Raw genomic sequence first — 16,457 nt, 5'->3', positions numbered from 1 at the left:
CAGGGAAAATGGGCTCAGAGGTAATTTCAGCACATCAGGTGACAGTCCCAAGGGGGTCTCTGTGACTGAACCACGTCACAGTGTGTCATGTAGCTTCTGGTTTTCAGAGAACACAAGGATATCATCTAAATAGATAACAAATTGGTCCATCACATCTCATAAAACATTGTTCACAAAATCTGAAATATAGCTGGAGCATTACATAGCTCAAATGGCATAACTAAATACTCAAAATGTCCCTGTCAAGTGTGAAACACTGTATTCCACCCATCACCTTCCTTCACACAAACCAGCCCATAGGCTGTGTGAAGGTCTACTTTAGGCAAAACCCTACTCAAGCAAAGTCTCTCAAAAAGTTCCTTAATAAGTGGCGAAGGGTGGCGATTTCAAACTGTCACTCTAGTCAGGAGCTAGTAACACAAGAGCACAGGGAGCCATCTTTTTTGCCATGAAAAAACAACAAAACAAATAGATGACCCCCACTGGAGAAGTAGAAAGATGAATAAACTCCTTCTCTAAATTCTCATGGAGGTAGTCCCAGAGTATCTGGAATTCCAGTTCTGAGAGGGAGTAAATATGGCCAAAGGGAATGTCAGACTTGGGCTGCAGGTCAATGGGGCAATCTTCAGTGTAAAGTAGTGGCAAAACATCTGCCCTCCTTTTGTCAAAGACATCAGCACAGTCTTGATATTTCTCTAAAATATCTGAAGGGGATAAAAGGGTGACAGAGATGGTGGCATCTACTTTTTAAGTCCCCCCTTCAGCAACTGCATTGCAAGAGGATTAAGGACTAACACTTAACCTTGGAAGACCTGACTGGCAGCAGAACCTTGTGGTAAAGGGCATCATGACTCAGCTCCACTAGATGTGCGTCATAGGCAACCAGCCAAGGAATACTGAGGATGATAGAGGAATGAGGGGGCAGATCAGTTGAAATTTCTGAACCTCCTATTGGCCCTGGAGGGTGGTCACAGTCAACAGTGTTGTCTGGTGAGTTACTGGGCCAGAGGAGAGTGGGGACCCATCAATGGATTCTATCAAACTGGGGATCGAGTTACGTCGAGTGGGGATGTTATGGGTCCAAGCAAAATCTATGTCCATGAAGTTGTCTGAGGACCTTGAATCCACCAGCATTCTCAGCCCAATCTCAGACCTGGCAGTTTATCATAACCAAAAAGGAAGCTGGAGGCTTGCTGGCCAGCCATTGCCAGGGTACTGGTTGTTCCTGACTGGGACAGGACAGAAGTCTTACCGGGGCACCCCTGGACATAGTTCCCAGGTTCTCTGCAATATAAGCATAAGTCTATGGCTTATTGGTGGCTCCTTTCTGCATCAATAAGGCAGGGTTGAATTTGGTTGGCTTGTGGGGAATCGAAAACTGGACTCCTTTTATAGTCACTGTTCAGCCAGGCGATCACCAATGCTCAGGCACAGCTTGACCAGGGGATCTAAGTCAGATGCTGGCTTTACCTGTGCTGGCTCTTCATTCAAGCCATGCTGAAAATGGTAGCTCTGCGCTGTCTCATTCCACCTAGTGTTGGCCGGTAAGCACTGGAATTCCACAGCGAACCTGGTGACTGGTCTATTTCCCTGGCATACATTCCGAAGCATGCTTTCGGCAGAATGGGAATGGTTCAGATCATCCAAAACAATTGCTATGGCTCAACTGAATTCCTCCAGTTGCCTCAGCAAGGGACAGGAAGTCTCCAGGAGGTGTGATGCCCAGGCCAGGGCCTCCCCAGTTAACAGGATGATAATGAGCTCCACTCAGGCCTGATCAGTGGGAAATGACAGGGATGTAGCATGAACAGGAGTTGGCATCGATTCATGAAGTTGCATTTCCCATGGTCACCGTCAAACTGGGCTGGCAGCAGACTCTTCAGGTCCTGAGGGATCTGGGTCCCAGATAGGAAGATCTGTTCCTACAAGGCTGAGATCTGGGACTGCAGCCTCTGCAAGGTGTTCATTATATCCATCGGAAAGGGGGAGGCCTTAACAGGTGTCAAGCCCACAGCTGAACAGTCTTCAGTCTTTCTCTCTTGCACTGCTCAAATTGTCAAGTACATGACTGGATGTTGGCAGTCAGGCCTAATAGTTAGATCAATGGGGGTTGCTAGGCCTGGAGGCTAGAGGAGAGCTAAGCTGGAGTCAAGAATCATGGCCTTGGGACACCTGGGGACATAGTCGAGAGCAGAGCTGAGAGTTAGAACCAGTGATCAGAAGCCAAATGCCAGAGGCAATGGGTGAGCCAGAGACTTGGTCAGGAAAAGGAGCCTGAGGTGTCAAGAATGGAGAAGGATAGGGGCTACAGCAGGCACAAGAGCAGGAGGCAGCAGCAGGCACAGGAAGCCGGACAAAGAGCAGCTGCAGACCAGGAATGTGTTGAGCAGCCAGCCATTTCTGGCTGTTGTTGGGTTAAATAGTAGTTAGCTCCACCCCTCCACCAATCAAGAAGTACAGTCAAATAGGCAGCCCCTGTTAGGATCAGCTGTGTCCAGTGTGTCCCTACAAGACTGCCCCTGCTGCCTCTGGCTGTCTGACAATAAAGCAGTTGATCTACTCACCTTTCCCAAAAATGAAGGTTTTGATGAATCTTTGTAAGGAAACTCTTAAAAATAATTAGAATTGCAGTGTAATTAAAGTATTTACCCCATTAACTCTGTGGAACAGAACTGAATGGAAAACTGAGCCCAACTTACAAATAAAAATCACTGTTTGTGTGACCGGGCTTTGTTTTTTGGTGAATTTCTTAGAAGGGTGCATGCCGCCCAGCTTCATGGGCTTAGGCTTCAGAGTGAGGGGGCAAGGAGGTATCCCTACAGCCACCTGTGAGAAAGATGACTTGGGTCTAGTAGCCATTTCCCCTGTTCTACCCTCCCAGAGGGTTATTTTTTGGAGTTAAATCCCACCTTTTAGATTAGAATAAAAAATGAAAGTGCTATCTCCCCCAGCTCTTATCCCCCTCTAACCGAAAGCAGGGCTCACTCCAATATGAGCTGCACAAAAGGGGCATCTTGCAGGCAGAGTCTTTGAGCCTATACTGACTCTCTTGTGCTTACTGCATTAACTCCCTCTGCTCACTCTTCCTGGTGGTAGTTTCCTCCTCCCATCCTCTTGCCTGCTACCAGCTAGAGAAAAAGCACAGGAAATGTGTGGGTGTAGGGATCTTGCTGTATGCTGGCACAAGAGAGGAAATGAACCAAGATAGTCCTAGGGCTAATCAAATTGCAATCACACTCCACACAAGCCAGTGAGTTTGAAAAATCACCCCCACCCCCACAGCTGTCTGCTTCACACAGACAAGTGTGAATCATACCTAAGAATCTGGTATTCTCCTCTGACCCTTAGTATTAGAGGCAGCAGAAGAGGGGGTAGAAGGAGCAGTGTCCTAGCACAGTAGCTCGATCATTGTCAGATGTACCTTCTGGTGCGCTAATGCCAACTCCAGCAAAGTGAACTCAGCAAGTGTTGGCAAAGGCTAGAATAAGCACCACAGTGTAAAACAGAGATGCTAATGTGAAAGATTTCGTGTTTTAAAAAAAATAAAAATAAAAAACAAAAGGTAGTTTCCTCTGTTCTAACAGTGTGGCCATGCGCGATTGCCCCCCTCAACACGAGGATGCAGATTCCCTAGTTTAGAGTGCAGCCCCAACCTATTTTTCAAATAACCACTTCTTTTGTGGTTTTTAAAGTTATTGCAGCTCACAAGGCATATTTCTTAAATGAGAAATGTTCACCGATGTGTGGTAAGAAATCTTGAATGCTCTAGGAACCACAGAAAACACTGAGCTCTACACCTTATTTGGTTTAAAACCAGAAGAACGGTTTGAGAACAGCCTCAGAAAGGTTAATAAGAAGTTGGCCCACTGAGACTACTGACATTTATTAGTATTAGTCGTTAGCTGAAATTGATAATGGTAGGCAGTGAAGCGTACTGTTTCTAATCTTTGTTCTCAATTACCATGAAACACTGTCTGATGCCAAACAGTGCCTTGAAATGGAGAAAGGCACTTTAACTTGTTTCAGATAAGCAACTGGGAGTGTGCCAGTTTTGTACATGAACAGTCATAAGCATGTTCCTGCACAGCAGGATGTGATCAAACTATTCAAAACTGTAAAACCAGGGTTGCTTGCCAATTACGTTACTGCTTCAATCCAGGGTATTAAACAGACAATGCTATACTGGTCATGAAACTATTGCTTTTCTTCTACAACAAATTCTACACCTTTAATATTAAACTTTGCGTAGCAACAGGCTATACCTTGATTACAAAATATCTACTCAATGGAAGTTAGGGCTGAAAACACAATAAATACATGATCCTTCTGTAGTATGATCCACGGTCTTGGTTTACAACCTTTAAAAGCACCTTCAAGCTGCACTGATAAAAACATCTCTTTTTGTCCCTCAAAAGGGAAGAAAAAAAAGTTGCAATGCCTTACTCAGTGCCCCAGTTTCAGCTGCCAAACCTTTAATCATATTAACATTCCTGTCCAGAAGGTGTAAAATGGCTTACAGCCAGTTGCTACTTTGAGGCATTATTACACCATATTGCCTCCTGCTGGTAACTATTATCTTTAAAGTATTTAATGAAGATTACCAAAATTTAATGAAGATTACCAAATTGTGACTACAGTGTGTTATATTTGTATTAAATGTTAATCACAAATATATTTGATTACTCAATAAACAAGCAAGACTTGCGAAGAAATACAAGAACTACATTACAAACATTTGAATGGACAGGATATTTCCATGAATGGGTTAAGGTTAAACTGAAAATAAATCAAGAAACTGATTTCTTCATTCTCATGGCAGTCAGCATCTCTGTTTTCTTTTTAAAGAGCAGCCATAAAACAGATACACGTTCCACACCATAACACAGTATCTGTTCACTAACAAATATATCTTGGCAAATGCAACCACTGCGTTGTGTTTGGGTTTTTGTAAAAAGGGGGTTGACATTGGTATGTGGGGTGGGAAGGTAGGGATGTCAATGTTTAGCCATACTTTAGCTGTTTGTTTTTTATTCATTGGAAAATACATACTAAAAGTAGTATCAAATATTTGAGTTTATATCATTTTATTTGTTTTCACACATACAAAATGTAGTTTGTGTATTTGCTCAGTGATCTAGTGAATGATCTAAGATTGCGTACATGTGTGCTACTCAATACGGTGATAATAGTGTCCAGCTTTCTGTTAAGACATGGTGATCTAGATATTTGTGGTTCACAAAGGGGTGGTTTTTTTTAAAACCACATTTCCTAAAAATTAGTGAGCATTTCTAGTTTGTGCAGCAGTGAAATATGCAAGTAAAATTCTAAGTCACAAAATATAACTAATTAACTATTGTCAAGCATGTGTACAATAGCAGTCTAATTAAATAAATACAATAGAGCCACCACAATGTACTGCAAAAATCACACCTGAAAGACTACTTCAAACAGCCTATATTTACATGCTCATAGAGGGCACCCAATTTATTACAGTGCATCCATTATTTAAGAATATTAAATATTGTCCAACTGAAACGAAACTGATAAGTTAAAGTTTCATGGTCTTCTGTGTTACAGTTTCTCAATCAGAAAATCTGAAAACCTATCAATAATACCAGAAGAGCTAGATGCTGTTCAGGTAAATTGTAGTTAACAGTCAAGTGTCAGGCTGTGAAGGGACTCATTCAGAAGGTTAATGGATTAGCTTAATTAAACATACCCCCTGTAAAACCCTGAAAGCAGGGAGGAAGTGAAATCAGTTATGCTGGTAACTCAAGTGGCAGTGTTGCTCCTTCACCAGATACTAGCAAGTTGTATAGGAGGATGTAACTTTCACAGAGCCTCACAAATACTGAGCTCTTAAATGCTGCACTCCAGGGGACAACCACAGACTACAAATGTCTCCCTATGGGTGTGACTGATTGTAACCCCTGTTTTGGCTCAATTTTTATGATGTGCCTTTGTGTGAATGTGATTTTATGTCCACTGAAAATGGAGAGCTCTCATCTTGCGGATGCTACCAACACCTGTGGCAGGGCCAGGTCTAAATGACAATAATTTGGGTTTATTATAGTATAACTATAGATATTGCCTGAGTTACCTTCAGTCCCTTTGTGCTCTAATGCAAGATTCCCTCTCCTATTCTTCTTGCTGATAAATTGTAATAACTGTTATTACAATCTTAACAAAAGACCAGTAATTTGTATATTGCACAAGTACCCAAACCATTATCAATTAAGAAATGTGGTTTGAAATGGTGGCCACAATTCTAAGATTTATCTTACACATTCTAGAATATTAGTTTTAGTTATAAAACTATGTGTAAAAATATAAGTTAGGTTTTCCATCAGTAAATTTCATAGAGTTCTATTCGTAATAATTATTTACAATTCATAGCAGAAGCGTTTTTTAATGAACATCAAGTGGAGCAGTACTGCTTGGCATCAAATGTTGGTAGTACAATATAATTCACATCACAATGTTTTTTTATGACCTGCACGATCTACTTAAAACTACCTGTGTATTATGCTGACAGATGTATAAATTGCCTTTGATGCTCTTGGCACATAAACCATTATTATGTGGAATAACTGACCTTTTATTAATGCTTACTTTAATTATTTGGGAGAGCAACATATCATACATGATTCTGTGAGATTATTCAAACAAGCAATTTTTTTTTATATATATAGGCGCATGTGCACACCGTATCATTCAAATGGTGATATTCAAGAATTTATAGGTTTTACTGACCTTTTACAATTCCTATGTGAAAGGACAAGGACGAAAAAAAAAACCCATAAAAGCAACAAACCAAAAATAAAAATACCAAACATATTCTCCTCCTTTGCCAAAATCTTTTCTCTTACTGGTTGCCCAAATGTCAATGTCCTGTGTAAGAAAAGTCAATAATAATAAAAAAAACAAGCATAAAATGTTCATAGGACTGTTGGGTGTTTCACCAATAACTATGCTGCTACTAAGCTTTTTTAAAAAATCAAAATATAATCAAATACATTCTGGAATGGCAAATGAATGGAGGAGACAGGAAGCAGCCAAAGATGGACTGAGGAGAAAGAAATGACTGAGATATGTTCAGGTAAATTTGTATAAATTTAATCAACAAATTAAAAATAGTTGAGAAGCCAATACAAATACAGGTGATTTGACAAACTATTTATGCTTTGCTCAAATAACTTTTTATAATTCTACCTGAAACTCTTGTCACACTTGTTCCTCGGCTAGTCTATCCATTGTACTCTATCAGTTATTATCCATTTACTGTAGAACACCCCAACCCCATTAGTCTGTGAAAGATGCCCATACCTGTGCAGAGGGCCAACACAAGACCATGTGGTTTTAATGGTACATAGATTCTGGACATCTTTATGAGACTGACTGAAGTAGCCCTGTGTGGCTCCAGCAGGCTCCTGCAACAGGAACGAGGAACAAAGACTCTGATAGAAGTAGGTCCTCTGACTCCACCCCTTTCCCTGATGCAGGAGCCCTCTCTTTGCATTGTGTATACACCCCCTGCACAGAAACCTCTTGCACAGTAAGAGCAGAATTTGTCTCTAAATGCCTATCATTTATTTGATATATACATTAAGACACAGATCCTACTCCCCTTGAAACTAAAAAAATAAAAAAAAATATTCACACCATCCAATGCTGCAAAGCAACTGCTCCAACACATGTTCTCAGAAATTATCTCGTTTTAATATATCTGTCCTGAGCAAAGAATGAACCAACAGACAAGGGAAGCATAGTGAAAAATCTCTGAACAATTTCTTAATCACCTGGCTCATTCATGACATTTCATGCAATACAACTTTCCAGATTCCCAGAGATATTATTTCATCTTAAAGAAAAATTATTTATTTTGTAATTTTTGTCTTCTGTGTTTGGAATACTGTGGAGGGGAAATGCAAAAACACAAAAAATAAAGGAACCCAACATTAATGCCAGTGGCAATTCCATAACTACATGAACATGGTTGCATGCCAAGTAGAGGTCCTGGCCAGGGTAAAATAGGGTAGAACATAAGAACAGACGTGACAGCAGAAGAGGAGGAAGATTCAGGGTTTGGAGAGGACACTCTCCTACCTGGTAGCTTCTTGTTGAAAACATTAGTTGAATCTACATTGCACCAACAAAGACCATAAACTGACTTTAAAAACTAGTTAATCCCCAGATGGATGCTACTTGGAGACTGGATAATTTAGATAATTAAGGTTCAGGGAGCATGTTGGATTTCTGGCTCTCTGAGAGGCAGGGCCAGACCACAGCTCTTGCATTAGGTGAGTGCTTAATGGCTGTATGTACCCCCCACCTAAAGTCCCCTTATTCTCTCCCAGCTGCCACATGATCTGCCTATTCCTATGACCTGATCCCAAAGGACAGAACCCAGGAATGTGGAAACAGGTCATATCAGGTGCTAAGTCTAGGAGCAGCCAAGACTGGGCACAGAACCCAAAGCGATTCTATGGTGAGGTACGACTGGTAGCCCATGGAAGCAACTGAGGAGCAGGAGGGCTCTCTGCCTGCTTCAGGGAAGGGGAACAGTGTTTTTTTGTGCAGTTAAGGAGATGGAAGGGGCTGTGTGTTCAGAGGTATCAGGAGCAGGAAGGGACATCAAACTTCTGCCGAGTATAGTAAAAGAGGCAAAGACACGGAATACCAGGACTGTATATCAAGGACTTGATTTTTAGCTCTTGAATGCAGAACCCTAGGGAAGAATTTGCTTGTCTTAAAGAGTAGCTATATGTGACAGGATTTCTCTGCCATTTATAATGGTTATCCCTTTACAAATATTTAGGACTCAGTGCACTGTTGCCCTGCACCCTGTGTGCCCATTTACACCATCACAATGACCGCCCTGCACCTTTAAGTGGGGGTAATTTGGCTGGGTGGCTGAGTGAATGGAACAGTGCTTTATGGATTTGGGGTGGGGAAGGGAATAGGGATGAAAACTGTTGCAAAAAGGGGTCAGCATGGTCACTGACTCATCCCCTAGGAATGCAGGATTTAAAAGGGGCAGCTCTGGGCCTGAAGCCACCCTTTTACATGGAGCAGTCTGAAGAAGGATCCACCCTCCCTCCCCTTTAGGTGGTAAAATACCAGGTTTGGTCTACACCTGCTGTAGGCATTATGCTAGTCGCTCCTTTTTTAGGGGGGCTGGGAAGGAATTTTTCCTTTATCACCATATTGGTCTGGGTGCAGTTGGGGTTTTTTCACCTTCCCCACAGTGGGTTCAGCAAGGGCTCTGTTCATGCATGGCATGACGGGCAGTAGGCTATATGTCGCAACTCATTTTTTAAGTGTAATGCGGATGTCCAGGGCAGGTACTCCATAGGGAAGGTATACAGTAACCAGATAAATGTTTTGGAAAAGGACTTAAAAGAGATGTTCATTAAAGGAATGAATAGGGGAAGTTGGGGACTCCTATGATTGATATGGCAGGGAGTCAACCCCCCATTCTTATAGCCCACCTTAACCCTCCTACGAGGGGGATGGATGGTAAATTCCTAGCATTGGATTTTCTGAGGGACCTGGATGGAAAAAGAGGGGGAGCTGGTGGGAGCCCCTAGGTATGATAAGGTCCCAGCAATAAATTTGCTGGATGGACTTGGATGGAAAAAAGAGGGGGAGCTGATAAAAGCCCCCCAGATAATTACAGCATAAACATGGGGTTACCTGCACTGTATAGTTTTATCTGCTGGGTAGTCCCTGATATCTAATAATAAAGTTGCATCCATGTCAAATGTCTCTTGTCCTTCTTTCGGCATAGCCGGACAATGAGCTGCACAACTGAGCTCTTAGCAGTTCTATAAAGGTTAGTACTTTGGAAGCTATACTTAAAAAAAGAAAAAAAAACACAGAGAAGCATCTTTTGTAACCAGGAGTGTTAGATGCAAAAAAATAATCTTTTCTCTTTGAACAGTGGCTTGCAAACATTTGTTAAAGCCATTTTAAATAGCATTCCGATGGTACTACAATAATTGCATAGTGTTCATGAGTTCTCTATGTGGAAGGACTTTTTAAAAGGTGAACTTTGAACAGGAAACATACATGGAAGACTTTGTTTCACCAAACATGGGGGAAGAGAGAGAGTTTGGCATTGAATGTTTTTATAGACTAGTAGGGACTTACTTGAGACAAAGCAGCATCCCGTTCTTCTATCACTGCATTCATTTCCTCAGCTGTTATTTTCTTTCTACGCTCCTTGGTCCTGTGTATTCGATCCACAATTATAGCTCCATTCTTCTGTATAGCTATCCCTGTGTCTGCATTGTTTATTCTGTTCAGTAATTCCTGTAATGTCTACCAACAGCATTATATGTTAGTCAGACATGAAGTTTTAATATATTTTATTTAATATAGGGTTTTAATTAATAGGCACATGTGAATTGTAAATTGACTGAGTGAAGTTATTGAATTTTCATATTGCAGCAAAGATGTACATTATTAGTGTGTCAATTCTTCTTTTTTCCCACATCTTAGTTCTTGAAACCCACTCAATTGAACTTAAGCCTCTAAGATATAAGACTGACATCAAGAAATCTCCTCAGAGAATGGCTTACCATGTCATTTTCTTCAGGGTTAATATTTTCTAGCCTAGAAAAAAGGGACACAGAAAGCCTGATCAGTAGCATTTCCTTAGTGCAGCAAAATGAGTTCGCTTTTTAAATCTTTAGAACCTCAAGTCATTTCATTCTACTAGTCTTTAGAGTCAACCATGACACTGAACATATTAAAGTGACACCTGCTAGACTCCATCTTTCAATAATGCTCCATATCTTCAGCACTGACTTCAGACTGTTAAGTTATTAATGTTTACTGCTATATATGACTACAAGGATCAATTGTTCATATGTGCTTAGATGAAGAAAGTTCCCTAGTGATAGAAGGCATTGGTGCTCTTATTTTATTTTTTTCTGGACTTACAACTTTAACCTGAAATTATATTTGTGTTGTCTTTATTGCACCCCAAAATGCAATGGGACAGTAGGTTTGTGTGGGTGGGTGGGGAGGGTGGGGAGGGTTGGGGTTGGGTTTGTTTTAACAAAATGTCATTCTTCCCCTCCACCTAGGAGGACAAACATTTTAGTTAAACCTCACTTAGAAATTTGGTTTTATCCTATCACAAAATATAGGAGTTAAATTAAGCCTCCGGTGGTGCCCTTCCTTAATTCTGGAACAAAAATATTGAACTCTTTCCTTCTTTGTTTCACTGGCACATTTACTCATATGTAAAGAAGCAGTAAACAGTTTTACTGCTTTGCCGAACAACTGCTATTGTGCTCTGCAACAGCAATGAGTAATAGCACAAATTTCTGCATACAGAGATGATTAAACAGGAAATTACACTTTTTTCTATAATAATTAACAAGTTAATTATAATTAATATCGAAACATCTGATTATTTACAGAACATTTGGGGGTCCAAAATACAGAGATTAATACCTTGTTAAAAATTAAGATTAAACATTAAAGAAGTGCAGCCTCTCCCAGTTCATGGCTACTTAAGCAAGTGGTGGATCCAGTACATATTAAGTAGCTTAAGAAAAAGCAGTTCTGGCAGAGACTGTAATGTAACATTTCAAAAACAGTTACTGCAATCATCACACTTCCAATGTCTGCCAAAGAACTAGGTGTAATTTGTACTGTGATGCTGTTGTCAGAGATCACCCTTCAAACATCCCTGTGCCACACAGCAATTGACAGTGTACTAACCCTGTGCCTTTGAATGCACTAGTCTTCATGACCCTAAATATGGCATAGCCTCTTACGCACACTAAGCTAGGAACTCAACCCATTCCTGCCATCTGACCTTTGACATTTAATACTAGTGCAGTTACCTAGTATCATAATTAGTGAATTTCCTCTGTGTTTTTTGTTCAATTTGTACAGGTTCATAGTCAGACAAAGTCACCTGAATTCTTGTAATCACGGGAAGCAATTCAGAAAGGAATGCTCTATTGCTGCTGTGCAGTGGAAGACATTTATTTGGGAGGTTCTGAGCAGATGGTATTCCTAGCATACCCCAAAACAATAAACATGTGCTGAGTAGGTTTGAACCTTACTTCTTTGATGGGATTTGACCTTATTAACAAGTTTACACACAAAATGTAAACTCCAGCCTGAACTCTCACTCATAGCTTAGTTATTCCTAGAGTTACTCCTTTCAAACAGGTCAGTCCAAGCCCCTAGATTCCTCTGACTAATGCGGCCATCATCATTTCCAGAGCAGGCAAATGATCTACACCTGCCACTGTGAGTCAGCAGGATTCAACTGGCAGCTCCCTATGCGTTTCCAACACCTGCTAACAGGGTGGGTCAACGGTAGAACCCAGCCGACTAGAAGGGAAAAATGAGTATTATTACCCTTTGTGGGTAAGGCTATCTCCTAAATCTGATTTTGGGCCAGATTTATGGGCAATGATACTTAAGTAACTTGTAAAAATCAATTGACTAACAGAGCACACATTAAAGGCAGCCATACTATTGCAAGGGATCTAGTTTTATTTTAACCCATTGGCCAGTGGCAACTGGCATTTCCCAGCTTTATTCTCTAATGCAATCAACAAGTACAAACAACAAAGCATGAATGCAAATTGCCAACTCTCAATACCAAGAGGTTGAATACAAAAGTGGAAAAATAATGGGGGCATTTCAGTCTGGAAAAATGCAGGTTGTTTACTGTGTAAAAATCAGCAGCGCCACCAAGAAAAAAGTTTGTAAGGGAAGCTTCATGAGAATAGTTTTTCTAATGAAGACTTTCCTACAAATTATCTGTGATACAGAACCAACATTTACTCTAGGGCATTAGAGTAAGAAAAAAATGCCAGCTAATAAAAATACCCAACAAGAGGCAGATATCCATTTTGTCCTAGAGAAAAGAAACAGTTAATGAGGTTTTCTACTAAGGTCAAATATTTAAAAAGTAGCAACTAAGTACAATGCAAAATCTGTTGTACTTACTTTATGTGACAGGTTTCAGAGTAACAGCCGTGTTAGTCTGTATTCGCAAAAAGAAAAGGAGTACTTGTGGCACCTTAGAGACTAACCAATTTATTTGAGCATAAGCTTTCGTGAGCTACAGCTCACTTCATCGGATGTTGTAGCTCATGAAAGCTTATGCTCAAATAAATTGGTTAGTCTCTAAGGTGCCACAAGTACTCCTTTTCTTTTTACTTTATGTGGTACAACACTTACAGATACTATCCTTGCTACTGTGAAATACTGTCTGTTCTCAGTGATACAATGTATTTTTGGGATGAATTCAAGTTGCAGCACAATTTCCAGAATTGTGAACATTTGGACCAATACTCAATTCTCATTCTGCAAAGAAGGACCAATCCTAGGGATCATACTGGGGAAATAGAGTCAGATATATCATCTTGATATTCTTTACCTGCCTGATACATGGAGCCCTTTAGTGGCTTCATTCAAACAGACATGATTAGGGCTCTCTCTAGCTCCCTGGAGTAGTGGTTCCCAACTTTTTTCTGTTAGAACACCTCTCTACTGCCAGTTCAGCAGATGTCATCTTTCCTTTCTCTCTGGCTATTTTCTCTCATTTCTCCTTTCCCATGTGCTTCCCCCCCCCCCCTTCTTGTCTCTCTTTTCTGTATACTTTTTCTTTATTTACCCTTTTAACTTATTGCTCTTTTACATGTGCTGTGTTGGCTCTTCTTCCCTTATGCCCCGATACCCTCTTCCTTTCTAGTACTCTATTCCCCTTTCCTATGTCCTCTCGCACCAGAAGCCTTTATGCAGCTGTTGTGAGAGTTGTCGGTTGGTGAAACCCAGGGCTGAACAAGGGTCATGAAAGGATTAAAGCTGCTGCCTGAGCCTGACACTTGGAACCATACACAAGCGGCTCTTGCAATGTGCTCCATCAGAGTCCACAACAGAAGCAAAGAAGGAAGGGGAATGGCTTATAAGCTAACTATTGTTTTATCTTCAGATGCAACAGCACATTTGCAGAGAGAGAGAGAAAGAGTGAGAGTGTATTGGGGGGCATCTGGGTCCTACATCTTTCCCCACCCACACTAAACCTCTGCATTCATAACAACAAAAGAATGGTCACACTGCATCAGACCAATGGTCCATTGAGCCCACTCTCCCATCTTCTGACAGTGGCCAGTGCCAGATGCTTCAGGGGAATGAACAGAACAGGGCAATTTATTGAGGGATCCATCCCCTTTCATCGTGTCCCTAGCTTCTGGCAGTTGAGGTTCAGGGACATCCAGGGCATGGTGTAGTGCCTTTAGTACGAACCTCTATTATGGTATTTTAAAGAAGTTTCCATACAGCTTGCACGGATTTCATTCATGATTGTTCTTTTAATTTCCTCCTCATTTTTGTGTAGTTCCTCTTTTTGAAATTAAATGCTACCGTGGTGGGTTTCTTTGGTATTTTCCACCCTACAGGGATAAGTTTAATTACATTATAGTGGCTATTACCAAGCAATTCAGCTACATTCACCGTTTGGACCAGATCTTGTGTGCCATTGAGGACTAACTCAAGAATTGTTTCTTCCCCGTGGGTTCCTAAACTAGCTGCTCCAAGAAGCAGTCATTAACGGTGTCCAGAAATTTCATCTCTACATCCTGTCTTGAGGTGACGTGTACCCAATCAATATATGGATAGTTAAAATCCCTCATTATTATTGAGTTTTCTGTTTCTGTAGCCTCTCCAATCTCCCTGAGCATTTCCCAAACACAGTCACCATCCTGGTCAGGTGGCCGATAGTATTTTTCTGCTGCTATATTCTTATTAATTCAGCATGGAATTGAGATTCTATGGTGTAGTTTGATTCATTTAAGATTTTTAGTATGTTTGAATCTATGCTTTCCTTCACATATAACGCCATTCCGTCACCAGCATTACCTATTCTGTCATTCCACTTTAGCTAGTCTGCCACTCTCTATGGTTGGAAACACTAGCCTTGTTTGCTCACTAGAGCTGGCATTTTTTGACAGAATGTTTTTTCACTGGAAAATGCAGATCTGTCTAAATGTATTGGTTTCAATAAAACTTTTGTTCGGATGGGTCCTCAGGTCCAGAATGCAGTTTCTGGTCAGACACACCTCCCCACCAGTAGTTATAGCACTCTCCTGGGATGTGGGAGACACAAATTCAAGTCCCTGCTCTGCCTCTGGCAGTCTTTCCCACAACCCAGGTCAGTGCCCTAACCACTAGGCAAGGGGTGGGCAAACTTTTTGGCCTGAGGGCCACATCAGGGTTGGAAAACTGTATGGAGGGCCAGGTAGGGAAAGCTGTGCCTCCCCAAACAGCCTGGCCCCTGCCCCTTATCCACCCCCCTCAGAACCTCCGACCCATCCAACCCACCCTGCTCCTTGTCCCCTGACCACCCCCTCCTGGGACCCCTACCCCTAACTGCCCCCTGGAACCCCACCCCTTATCCAACTCCCCCTGCTCACTGTCCCCTGACTGCCCCAGAACCTCTGCCCAATCCAACCTCCTCCTTCTCCCTGTCCCCTGACTGCCCCGACCCCTATCCACACCCCTGCCCCGACTGCCCCCTGGGATCCCACACCCATCCAAGCCCCCCTGCTCCCTGTCCCCTAACCGTAGCTTGCCCACTTCTGTGCTAGGCCATAGTTCCAGTCTCTCAATCTGTCCTGTTGGAGCTGTTCCATTTTATATAAATATTTAAAGATTCATTGGCCCAGAATGTATCACAGCCGCTCTCATGTTTTTCATAAAATATTTCAAAAAGGTCTCTGATTCATTCCTATGTGGACCAAAAACCAAGTTCAAAACCACGAACATTTTCATGAAATAGATTTCTTGTTTTCCAGCCAACCCTAGCGCTCATACTCTGATACTAGGTTGTCTTCTCAGAAAGATAGAGGCCCATGGGCAGTGGCGACATAGGACCCTAACAAACCCTTAAAAAAACCCTGGCTTTTGGAGCCTAGCCTGGGGGTCAGCAGTAGTGGGAGAGGAATCTAGTCTTGTACCCAACGAGTTTGTGCTTGACAGACTAGTCGAGACAAAAAAACACAAGGGGAAGAGAACAATAATTATGAAGAAACAGCATTCTGGGTTCTGGTCTATCCTGGAATGGGAGTAATTAAGAGGGGTATATGTGTATGCATGCATGACAGCATGCATATTTGGGTGGGAGGAAGGTGGGAATTGTTGGGCAAATGAGAAATAAAGGGCAAGCTAGGGAGGATGTACTGGGGAAACACGGAAAAGGAGAAAATTAGGGATGGGCAAGAAAGTGAGAAGAGGAAACAGTAGAGGAAGAGAAAAAGAGAAAAGAGAACAAGAAGGATAAAAAAATATAAAGGAAAAGAGAAAGAGAATGAGAAATTAAAATAGTTCTTCCTAAATTAAGAATGACTTTTGCTTAAATGAGAACAAGTAGGAGGGTAATGCAGATAATTTTTTCCACACTTCCACTGTAATTAGTAGAT

General features: G+C 41.5%; 1 protein-coding gene across 1 annotated transcript in view; it reads right to left on the bottom strand.

The window, feature by feature from the left end:
- MIPOL1 (mirror-image polydactyly 1) overlaps positions 1–16,457 on the bottom strand; it is a 294,447-nt gene that overhangs the window by 162,413 nt on the left and 115,577 nt on the right. Inside the window, exons 9-10 of the mRNA XM_048855134.2 lie at positions 10,584–10,617; positions 10,153–10,323 (exon numbers count right to left, since the gene is read on the bottom strand). Of these exons, the coding sequence (XP_048711091.1) occupies positions 10,153–10,323; positions 10,584–10,617 (205 nt within the window). The remainder of the gene's footprint in view (positions 1–10,152; positions 10,324–10,583; positions 10,618–16,457) is intronic.

This window comes from Caretta caretta, chromosome 6 (genome assembly GCF_965140235.1).
Source record: "Caretta caretta isolate rCarCar2 chromosome 6, rCarCar1.hap1, whole genome shotgun sequence".
Taxonomy (NCBI): domain Eukaryota; kingdom Metazoa; phylum Chordata; order Testudines; family Cheloniidae; genus Caretta; species Caretta caretta.
This window is presented reverse-complemented; position numbering and strand designations above follow the sequence as displayed.